The following is a 12,158-nucleotide window of genomic DNA, read 5'->3' on the forward strand; positions in this document are numbered from 1 at the left end:
CCGCTTTCTGGAAGATTTAGACAATAATCCCATGAATAGGCCACCCGAACTCGAGGTATCATTTTCTCCTCTTATGACAGTTGCTCGTTAATGAGTGGCTTCGTTGAAGGCCCTAAATTCCGGCTTTCCGATGAAGTGGGGATTATGTCTTCACAGATTTCTCCGTAGGAAAACATATATTTGGAGAAGCCTCCGAAATCCGCGCATTGTCAAAGATACAGATATATTCCAAATCTGTGTCATTTTAACACTAAGAGAGTAGCAGTTTAGTGTAGTAGTGAACTGTAACATGCTTCTCCATCACATCAGGGAGGTAACCGTGGAGATAATATACGATACGGAAGCCATTTCTATTTGCATTAACGTCTGCTTTTCTAGCCAGTTCAATGACCAATTTTGTTTTGACGCAGTATTGGAGTCAAGACACTCGCGCAGCAAAAACACACCGTTGCAAATGGACGTCGATTCAGTACGCAACTGAAAGTATATATATACCTAAGTGCTGTTGCCATTTACCCCTTGGTGGGGTTAATCGCGTTAACCACCTCTATGTGCAACCATTCGCGGTTACCTGAAATACGCTTCAACTCTCCCCACGATTTTTTGAGACGCCTGCACTTCTTCTCTACTGTTCCGCGTCGAGTGCCCTTGTGCCATTGAGTAGACTCACCTATCAGCCATCCTGGAGAGTGAATTCCACTGCGTGATGTAGCCGATAATGCACTTGTCGCCTCATCTTAATGTGGGGGGGATGATACCATATGGACAGGTGCTGACGAAAGCTTGGAGCTTTTGTGTAATAGTGGAGTTCACTATCCAAGTGCTACTCCCATATAACAACACAGAAAAAATACTTCCTCAGAACAGTCTCAACTTGATCTTGGTGTTGAGATAACTGCATTTCCAAATTTTAGGCAAGCCAGCAAAAGCGGATCTAGCGCTATTAACGCGTCGGGCAACATCCAGTTTGGGGCCATAGTCGGCAGAAACCACGTTTCTTAGATATGCAAATTGTTCGATACTTTCGATACTCTGCCAGTTAATGCAGATAGAAAGGATGCGAGATTGAGAACCGTGGTATTTTTCGTGTTTATCTTTAGTTGAACTCTACTAGCTTCTTGAACAAGGTCCATGACCCGGCGAGCGTGGACGAGGTTTTTGAGGAAAGATGTCATAGTCCATTGAATTCCTCCACGTCCTCCGGACAAGGCAGCATGAAGAACGTCATCTATAGCAAGAAGGAATGATATCGATGACAAGACGCAACCCTAACGGACTCCGGTTTGGAGCTCAAAATCAACTGAGATTTTACCTTGATGAAGCACGTGATATTTTGCGCCATTATATGTCGGTCTGCTAATAAATATTAGTTTTTCCGGAATTTCCCTCTTCTGTAGAGCACACCAAATACACAAAATCGTTGAAGAGCAGATGAAGCGAAGATACAAACTCCGCGCATTGTCCCAAAATGATCCAAGATTAATACAGGACGGTAAGAAACACGCATGTACCTCTCAAATCGAGTGGAAGTAGTAGATCTGTAGTAACTGCAGCTGCAGCGACAAATAACCCTGCGGGTAGACCGTCAAGCGTTGATAGCCGAAGAAATTTCTCATCTGCTTGGTGGAACAATCAGTCTCCGCATGTTATGTTTCATCCATAAGATGAGGAACTTCACCGAATGTGATACGGTTAAGAATTGTGCTGAAGTGTTCTTTCCATCTCTTCAGTTGTTCATCGTCGTGGATGAGATCTCGACCGTTCTCGTCCTTCGCAGGAGCATCGAAAGCTTTGCGACCACATGCACGCTCTTTCGTGACGCACACTTCTGAAATCATTGCATTCTGCTACATCTTCCGCTTCTCTGACCACAAAGGAGAATTTGATATTGCGCTGGTCAGGGATGTGAAAGTAAGCCACCATCAAATTGTGGCCGGTGTCAGTTAGTCGAAACCCAACAGACTTTATAACTGGTCCTTAATTCAAACAATGTGTTATCACTGAGGTCATAAAAATATGTCCAACGAGATCCGGGAAGATCAACACGAATAAGAGACAGAGTAGATGTACTTATACAGACGAACTTTAGGAATTATACATAATATTACATTTTAACCGATAGCCAAGCGGCTATCAATACGCTCAATTCCATCAAGGCGAACTCCAAACTGATATGAGAATGCCTTAATAAACCAAGCACACTCGGCTGAGGTTTGGATATTTTCGGTTCCGGGTCATTTTAGGATAGAGAGCAACAAAGCAGCAAATGAACTAGCAAAGACTCATGGAGAAAGAGGAACAGCTGAGGAGAAAATGCTGGGTGCACTTATTAGGAAAGATGAGACAACTAGTTTGAAAATACAACTCCTTGCCTTGTAGCTGCTTCCTTACGATTCCAATTTTGTACCATTCATAACTGAATCGATGTAAAGCATTTTTCGCAATTTATAAAGATTTCATGCACCGTTTTGCCAGCAGTTATCCCGTACGATAGAAGCAATCAATCTTAGGAAGCAGCTGTTATGTGCTGGCGTGTAGATAGTTCGATTTGAAAATAGTTTAATATCTACTTGACGTGACTCACTGATTTTCAGGTGAAACAGGATATCTATCAAAATGTTCGATTGACGGTTTTTTACTATGTCAAGAACATCATAAATTCCTACAATCTTTTATTTAAATTTTCCTTTCGAAACAAATTCATCAAAATAGAGCCCACAACGTAGCGAAGGAAATTTATTGGAGAATTACAAACCCCGGAGGGTGAGTAGTAAATAACCGACAGCTCCAACCCCAAACAGTGCTTAGTTCCCGGCTCGAAATTGCCAGGGTTGGACGTGAAGGAGGAGGAAACTCATCATTGTTGTCCTCAAGTGTTGAATAGCGAGGGTGAAAAATCGTATCCCTTTACGGGTACTCCTTGCTTTCTCGTTCATTTGATTTTCTATTCATGCGCAGTGGCCGTGTTGTTTATAGTCCTCGTACTCGTAATAGCTCATCATCTTCATCATCTGTAGTACGGGTACAATCTGAATTGCAAGTTAGTTCGTTTCTACGTGGTCGCAATCCCATACTTTCATTTGAATATTTTGTGCAGTTTTTTGTGGTGAATATTATTCGGTATTAAAGTGAAATCAAGTGTTAAATGCTAGAATGGCCGAGGAAGGGGGCAAACCCGAAGGAGAGGGTGATAAGAAAGTTGTGCACGTGTATCCACTAGTTAAGGTATTGCAGTGAATATGCACAAATGCAGAAGTAACCGATATCCCTTTTGATAGCATTCTGATATGGTCGAGGAAATGCGAACGGAAGCGATTGAATTGAGTATCACAGCCTGTGAGAAATATGCACAGAATTATGAGGTAAGTGGAAAACAAAGCATTCCTGAATTACCCTTTACATTAGACCGGCATTACCCGGCATACGATTGTCCTGAATACATTGGCATATTTTTATGTTATTAGGCAGAGTTCAATGTAAAGCGGTTCTATAGTTAGATTTGCGTTGTTAATGGGGGTGTCTGTCATAGACAGATATAGCTAGTTCGTCAGCAGGCAACGCAATCGTTGCTTTGCTTTACCCACAAATCAAGCTATATATGTTATCAATTCACTTCCAAAGGATTATTATATAGACACTTATACATATAATATATTTCCTGATTATTCTTTAGAAGCATATGACATCAACATAGTCTCTTTAAGCTACCACAAGCCCATCCTAGACTTCACTCTTTATAGGCAATAACAAATGAGAGGGATTGACGGTCGTATCTTATGTTAAAAGGGTTTTCTTTCTGTGCTTACCACAGTCATAAGAAGAAGGTTCGCTACGTTTAACCTGAATTGTATGTGAGACCAAAGACCCTTTGAAAAACAAGACGTGGTTTTGATATAATAGCTGTAAAGCGGTTTTCACTTGGACATAATTCGCACTCATGTCCTATTTGTGATTACACATAAAGGAGCGATTACCACCTGTAGAATAGGTGTGTGGATGAATTCATCGAAATTGGGGATGGCGAAAGTGGCTAAGGTTGACTTAAAGAAACATTGGAAGCAGCTGACCGTGCAGATTCGCCAGCCCTTAGGTATAGCTCTACCAAGCTGTCCTTTCGACACACGCTTTGGTTCGCCGCCCCTCATAGCATGTCCACCACGTCTACGTGCCATCGTACACAGTTCACTTAAATGCACTCAACTCATTCCAGGGCTTCCTGGGAACCAGAACCCACTAGAAGGAAGTGAAAGTAATTACGACAAATGCAGTTAGTAGGTCTATTTAGACTTTACAATCGATTTTCTACAGATGAAAAAATTTGCACTTTTGGGATCGGAGTGGGAGTGGGGAATTTGGAGTGGGGTAGAGGGTGGCATGAGAACAAAAATTACATAACGCCGATGTACGCCTCCCCCTCCTACTTTCAAGATCAAATAATGCAAAATCAGTAATTTTTGGTGAAAATCCATCTAAAGCTCCTTTATAACACTGCCAAATTATACTTCTAGCATCAACTTAACGAGGGTTATCAGCTAAATTTCTAAAATATGCTAATATACTATTATTAACTTTGTTTGCGCAGATACCGGAATGTGATTTTTTTTCAGATTTTTCGATTCGATAGGTTCTGCGAGTTCTATCTTTTTGGAGGTCATACTTTGCGCCCTCACTCCCCTACGTTTCACTCGAACTCAAATATGGGATCGGTTTCGAAAAGTACTAATTGAGCGCTTTCTTTTGATAACCCACATGGCCACATCCTCTGAAAAAAAATGCATGTATGGGGAGCCCCCCTTAAAATCAACACAAAATGGGGCCACTATCTGTAGGTAAAAGGATCCACAAACCACAGGTGCTTACTAAATTTCGTGACAATCGATCTAACCGTTTCCGAATAAATCGGGTATGACAGACAGACATCCATTCGAGCTCAAAGCGAAAATTTCGACTTGCGTTTATGTGCGTTTCTATGCCGCCGAAGTGTTAAAAAAGTGGCATGGATCCATTTAGATTCCTTTTGCAAAATATAAGAACAATTTATTCTAAAGAGTAGAGATACATATGTTCAAGTCATAACGAAGTGAGCTTTATTATTGCATCAAGAAATTCCTTCTTGCTGGCAATTTGCTTTTCAGGTAATTGCGAATTTTTAAAAAAAATCTTCTTTTATTGAAAATATGTTTTTCTTTGAATGACTTTTCACGGTTACCAAATCCTTAAGCAAGGACATACCAAAAGAGGGGCCTTAGTACCATGAACTGACAAACTTTTAAGGATGTGAAATTAAGCATTAATCAACTATAACGTTAAGGGCAAAAAATGTGAAAAATGTCCTCATCCAAAATTATATTGAGCTGAGTGAATTACGTCAAACGATAAATATTTTCAAGATGCATATACTTGCTGCATTTGAGCTCACAGGACTTTACCGTTATAAGGTTACATAGCAAAAACGGAATTTTCCTCAAAATTTTATATCGTTATTTCACCCCTTATAACCTCGAGTCGCCAAAAGCACATACATTTCTAGATTTCTGGGGTCACAAAGTCACAAAATGCCACCCTTATTAGTTTGGCCCACTAATCGAAAGAACGTCCGGTTTCAGTGTTAGTCGAATAAATTAGACAACAACGACAGCTAAAGAGAAACTCATTTCCATGAGGAAATGTCCAAATCGTTATTCCGTTGTCGTTGCCGGGTTCGTCATGATAAAATCCATCCCGTCTGAGGTGCCTTCTGTGTTTTCGTAACTTGGGTTTTCCATGTAGGGTTATCAGTCCTACCCAACCCCTAACCTGGAAGACCAGTTGGTATAATTTGTCACATTTTTAGGCGTGGGTCTGCAGTTTTTCAATAAGAAAGAAACCCCTGCGATCACCACGTGGAGGTGGAGATAGGGTTTGATGGTAGAGCTGTAGGTGTTGGTTCAGCAGGCGTTTCCCAGGACCTATACTATCCGTTAACTGGCGCAGGATTCAAGAAACAATAGTCGCAAAACAAGAAAGGCTTTAGAAACTTAATTGATCCCGGGAAAACGGGCGGACACGTGATTTAATCGTGCTGATGTAGACTCCTCTTGGCAAGCGGAAATCTTTTTCAACGAACTTGTAAACAGTATTGTTATTTTTCATCAAGAAGTGGATATAAAAAAGTTGAATATCGGAAGTTCGGCGCTTCCGGTATGAAAGATTTTGTTGATTTTTTATGTAGGAATATTTAGATACACGGTGGTTCCACTTGTATATAGCTAGTAGTGAATATACGTGGAATATACCCGATATTCAATTCGACGTGGTTTATCTTGTGTGAAGTAGGAATTGAGTATGAACGATAACATGACCGTCCGGTTGTGGATAAAATCCAATAGGTTACAGTGGGCGGGTCACTTAATCCGTATGGATGAGGATGATCCAGCCCGGAAAGTCTATAAGGGCAATAGCTATGGTAGAAAAAGAAGACAAGGCAGACTCTGCCTAAGATGGAGCGATGGCGTAGGCCAGGACGCCAGACAGCTTTTAGGGATATCGAATTGGTGGACCTCGGCGCAAAACCGAGATATCTGGAGTTCCTTATTAAGGCGGGCCTAGACCGGATACCGGTTGTTGCGCCGTTGATGATGATGATGAAGTAGGAATTAAACGGGAAAGGGTGCTACCATAAATCTGTTAATAACAGTAGGATTTCCACCAATATTTCCATTTTCAATATGATTCTTCCTTTTAAAGTCTATTTTACCACAATATTTTAAGGATCTAGGATGATAATATTATATTCCGAGTTATCATAATCTCGGCAGATGCCGGATTTTAATACTAGTGCCAAGTGCCAAGCATTTAGGCTCGGACGATCCTACCTACTTAAAACTAAAGGGGCGCTGGTGGTGGTGGCCGGTGGTGGGTTAATGGGAGAATCCGTCGAGAACTCCCCGCAACGTCGAGCACGTATGCAGAATGGTATACTTCTGCATGATTTGAACCAGGCTATGCGAAAGTCCCAGGACATCAAGGGAAGCCGTGAGGGATTTAGGTATAATACCTGTAGTTGACAATATTATGGGAACTACAACCACCGCTCGAGACGCCAAATTTCTTTTTTCCCAAGCCAATGGCTCATAGTTCATCTTCTTCTCCACGTATTTCCGTTCAATGTTGCTATTATGGGGGATAGCAGCATCAATAATATACGCGGAGCGGCCCGTCTTGTCAACAAACAGTACGTCGCGCTTGTTGGCGATCAGTCAGAACTTGCCGGTCCCAATACATGCTGTAAGCAGACCTATCAAGCACTGCTGGCGGCGCATATCGGTAAGCCGGACATGTTTGCGCGATTTCAGCACCAGGTTTTGATAGTAGAGCTGTAGGTGTTGGTTCAGCGGGCGTTTCCCAGGACCTATACTATCCGTTAACTGGCGCATATCGGTAAGCCGGACATGTTTGCGCGATTTCAGCACCAGCTTTACACATTGCAGGAATTCGGACAGCAGAGCATCCTTCAGATCGCCAACTCGAGCATGGATTCCTTGCAGAATTCCTAGGTACTTGTAGAAGTCTGTCTCGGTCATAGCTTCGATGTGGAGGTCACCAATGCTATGTCCGGCATGCGGCTCGTGATGACCTTTGCGGATGGCTTAGATTCGACATTTGTCTAATCCAAACTCCATCCGAATATCACGGCTGAACATGTCTATTATTCGCAACAGACTTCTAAGATGGTCGTCAGTACCAGCATACAGCCTGATGTCATCTAAGTACATCAAGTGTGTCAGTTCGCACTTAGCACGTAGGCCATACTTTATTGCAAAACCATGCCCTCTAGCTTCATTCAGTAGCCATGAAAGGGGGTTCAGTGCCATACAAAACCAAAGGGGACTCAATGAGTCCGCCTGGAACATGCCCCTTCGTATACGGATGGGCTCTGAGGTATTAGCACCCTCAGATGTACGTACTGATAAGGTGGTATGCCACCCTTCCATGACTGTCGCCAAAAACTTTATTAGTTTCGGATCAATGCGATACAGATGTAGGATATCCATTAGCCAGGTATGCGGAACACTATCAAAAGCCTTGGCATAATCGATATAGCAACTAAAGAGGTTTCTTTGGCCTCTAGTTGCTTGTCCTACAATTACCGATAATGAGTTGCTCTTTGCAACCCCTTGACCCAACTCGGCAGCCCTTCTGGTCCTCGGACAGAATTTTGTTGGTCTCGAGGTGCGCATTGATCTTTCCACTAATAATGGACGTGATGAATTTGTAGAGGATTGATAAGCAAGTAATCGGGCTTGTGTCTGTGGGGTCCTGCACCGTGTCCTTCTTAGGGATAAGGTAGGTAATCCCCGCAGTGAGGAAGGGTGGAAATTCCTCCGGTCGAATCATGACCTCATTTATACTGCGTGCCAACCGATTGTGTACGCTGGTAAATTTCTTATACCAGAAATTCTGCACCCGATCCAGGCCTGGGCTCCTCCAGTTCTTCGAGATGTTTATGGCTCGTCGCACTTTCTCTTCGGTAACATCCACAAAATTCATGCCAGGCGTATTGGCATGGCGGGTGCCTTCGGCGGTGATTCACTCAGCATGCTGGGAGGATAACCCCCAAAGTCCCCCCCAATATCCTTTCGCTTCTGTCACCAAGAACTGCATTGTCTGGACCCTCTGCTGGGATTCGTTGAGAGATCTGAAAAAGCTCCGCTGGTTTCTCGCATATGTTGCATTCTGGACACGTCTGGAATGACTTTCGCCATACCCTCGTAATCGACTGCATATGACAGAAAGTTTTTGCTTTAGTGTGTCCAAAATTTCAACTACGGGTGTCTTACTGGCGATAGCATAGTTCCGGTAAACCCTCTTCACTTTATTTCTCACCCGTCTGCTGGCATTGCCAGTGCTGATCTGAATCAGTCTAGCAATGTCCTGCCGGAGTGAGTCCCGCCGACGTTCCAGACGAATTTTCCATGGTGGAGCGAGTCTTCTGACCGCGCGATCTGATAGTCGCAAATGCACCACAATACACAAGTGATTGTAGTTGCAGCAGCGACATATCAGCACACAGCCGAGATGCAATCTCATCATTGATTTGAGATAGAATTCCCGGAGTTGCTGGAGATGCATAGAGCCTGGGAATACCTGGTCTATGCAAAGGATCCATATCCGAGAATTCTATACACACTTTTTGAAATTCGTCCCGAACCTCAGCTGCACGGTGGAGAAAAGTGTTTCGGCGAGTACTGAAACTGTTGCCTGCAGTGCGGCGTGGTGTTGTTGATGCCGCCACCTCTGCCCCCAGCGACTCTCGGTCCCCGATGACCTCAAGTCGAACACGCTCCCTGATGGTGGCCGGGATTGTGTCGCTGCGAGTAATAAAGCGGTACTGGTGTACTGGTGTACAGTGACGTGCGCGAATTGCGGGAAACGCTCGACGAATCTCTGGTGCAACAAGGGGCGGTAATATACCCCCCGTCGTTATTTCGTAGTAGGAGCGGATGATGAAAAGGTTCATTTCGTCATTCCATTTCCTGCTGAGAAGTGGTCGCCACAGATTATGCCGAAACAGTCGCAGCAGGCGGAGCTGTGCTCCTGGTTGTTGTGGCGCAGCTGTGCTCCTGGTTGTCGTGGCACCTAGACGTCGAACCGCCCCACGACTAGCGGTTTCGACGCCATGCTGTCCATTTCGGGAGTCCGACCCAGTCACCAAGCCAGACGACTCCCGTCGGTTATTCGTACCGGACCTCAAATTTCTCCTTCTTCTCATTGGATGGATTTGCATTTTATACCTAGCTGCCAGGTGTTGGGATAGCTTCCTCAGTGAGTAATCTGCAAGACTGCAAAGTTCCTACTCCCTGAGACGCTGCGGTGGCGTATAGCCATTCAGACTGAAGCTATCCCTCCCTCCTCCTTTCACAACCGGACTTGGGACCGGCTTCGGCGGTTAATATATATTATTCATCATCAGCGGCGCAACAACCGGTATCCGGTCTAGGCCTAATATATATTATTAATATGATAAAATTATACTATTCACTTTATTTGAAAAGATATCGTAACGTGCACGGACTACTACGATTTCTATCAGAATTTTAGGTTGGGTAGTTTCTGAGAACGGTTCCTTGAAATAATTGCGCTTGTCGGACCTTCGCAAGCAATGTCAAAACTAATATCTGCCTCGAAAAGTACTAATCGAGACCTTTGATAACCCATAATGTTACTCACTGCAGGCAAGGGGAATTACAGTTCCCATCTTTCTACCAAATGTATCAATAGGAGTAACCGTTTCTGAAGAAATAGATGAAACAGACAGAAAATAAACTGATTTGAACAAGGTTTTGATTTCAACAAAAGCTAATAAGGCTTCTGACAGAACACTGTCCCTTTTAATCTGGAAAAAATCAGGGTGGTAGGTTCAGCAGAGCGTCAGGATTGGCATGACTTCCGGCAAATAAAGAAGAAAGTAGGCAGGGCAGGGTGTTTTTCAATGAAGCATCTGCGCGCTCTGTGAGTTTTCGTCTACGAGTGGACAAACATAAATCTCTCTGAATACATTTGCGCACGCTAGTTAACAAGAAGTATTGACTCTCGAAGATACGGGTAAGATTGGCTGAACTAGTTTTCAGAAACGATATACACACTAGTTGATTCTGATCATGCGAATATATAGCAATGCGTGTATACTAGTTGCAAAAATCTTAACCAATTTTTTAGATGTTTTGGTCAATTATTTAATCGTCTATAAACACACAATGCAATACATAAACAATAAAATAATCTTATTATTTATTTCAGCTTGCTGCACGCACAATCAAAGAAACTATGGATAAGAAGTTCGGCACCTACTGGCATGTAGTGGTGGGCGAAGGATTCGGCTTTGAAGTGTCGTACGAAACGAAAAACATCTTATATCTATTTTTCGGAGGCAATTTAGCGATAGTCGTGTGGAAGTGCTCGTAATACGTGATACACACGTGAATGATACACGTTACTTTTAAAGTAGTTTTTATTTTCGAATCATTATATATAAAAGACACCATCGAAGCATTTTAGCCATGTTACACTCAAACTGAGCCGTCCGTGAAACTGAAAATTCTAATAAATGGCGAAACACCCACAGATTTCTCAGGAAATTTTTAAAAGAATTGCACTTGTTAATGAAAATTGGATGAATATTTTTATATCGCTGCACGTAAATTTGTAATTTTAATAAAGCACTTTTAAAACAAATTTGCTGATTCAGTAACTTATTATTTTGAAGGAAACAGTACTATATCTCGAAAAACATCCAAAAGATGGCGAAATTGATCGCGAAAGTTCGCTGGCAAATATTGAAGCTCCATCGAAGTGTTCCGTCGTCACATGCTTGGGGGGTGGCAGTACTTTAAGCACTTCGTTCCCCCGCGTGTCATAATACAAAAATTCACCGCGCATGTGGAGTTGGAAAACTCCAGAAAGGAAGATCCATGACGGATCGCATCCTCCATCGGTGTTTCTCCTGTGTCAATCACCACCATGGTGCAAAAATGAATTTGTAAAGAACTTTTTTTTTATTTATTATCATCTTCTATAATGTCGGAGTGTTCTGTTCGGTTTGAAATTAAGCGTCCCTTCCTTGGTGTCCCTCTCCTCCTGAAAGAAAACACTTCTACCGCATTGACTTAATTTTGCACCAAGCCAAAAACTGGTTTTATAACATTACTTTCTTTCCCGTTCACTATTGTAATGGGAAGTAGGTATTGTTCGAACACGTGGTTAGTGATACAACATTGTGGATTTACGATGAGAACCCTTCGCATCAAAAAGGGGAGCTCATAAAAAATTGCTCCATCTGACGAGATTTGACGCATCAGCTAGCGGGCGGTTATTCCTTTCTGATAGGCTAAAAAGGACTAAAGAAGCTACTTCTCTTATGAACACTCCCCTTATTGATAGACAGTTGAAAGACGTTTTACTGAAAGCTTTCGTGAAGAAGAAAAACCTCCGAAAACTCAAAAAAACGGAGGGATTTTTTTTAAAAAGTACCAATCTTGGACTATGTTATTTGGATTCGATAAGATAAAATATTTACTTCTTAGCAAATCAATTTTTTTTATTGGTTTTTAGATAATTTAATCCGGTAAGACCAAAATTATTATTATTATTATTAAAGTAGCGAAGTCGTTCAAACCCAT

At 42.5% G+C, this 12,158-nt stretch overlaps 1 protein-coding gene across 1 annotated transcript; it reads left to right on the forward strand.

Annotated features, from left to right (window-relative positions):
- Positions 1-2,545: 2,545 nt before the first annotated feature.
- LOC119660877 (dynein light chain 4, axonemal) lies at positions 2,546-11,230 on the forward strand. The gene is made up of 4 exons (XM_038069793.1): positions 2,546-3,040; positions 3,098-3,225; positions 3,279-3,362; positions 10,780-11,230. The coding sequence occupies exons 2-4, from the start codon at positions 3,154-3,156 to the stop codon at positions 10,942-10,944; spliced, it is 321 nt and encodes a 106-aa protein (XP_037925721.1). The 5' UTR covers positions 2,546-3,040; positions 3,098-3,153; the 3' UTR covers positions 10,945-11,230.
- The last annotated feature ends 928 nt before the right edge of the window (positions 11,231-12,158 follow it).

This window comes from Hermetia illucens, chromosome 1 (genome assembly GCF_905115235.1).
Source record: "Hermetia illucens chromosome 1, iHerIll2.2.curated.20191125, whole genome shotgun sequence".
Taxonomy (NCBI): Eukaryota; Metazoa; Arthropoda; class Insecta; order Diptera; family Stratiomyidae; genus Hermetia; species Hermetia illucens.

Coding starts and splice junctions, on each gene's coding strand:
- LOC119660877 (XM_038069793.1), top strand. CDS start 3,154: ATGGCCGAGGAAGGGGGCAAACCCGAAGGAGAGGGTGATAAGAAAGTT. Junction 3,226..3,278: donor ACGTGTATCCACTAGTTAAG/GTATTGCAGTGA, acceptor CCCTTTTGATAG/CATTCTGATATGGTCGAGGA. Junction 3,363..10,779: donor AATATGCACAGAATTATGAG/GTAAGTGGAAAA, acceptor TATTTATTTCAG/CTTGCTGCACGCACAATCAA.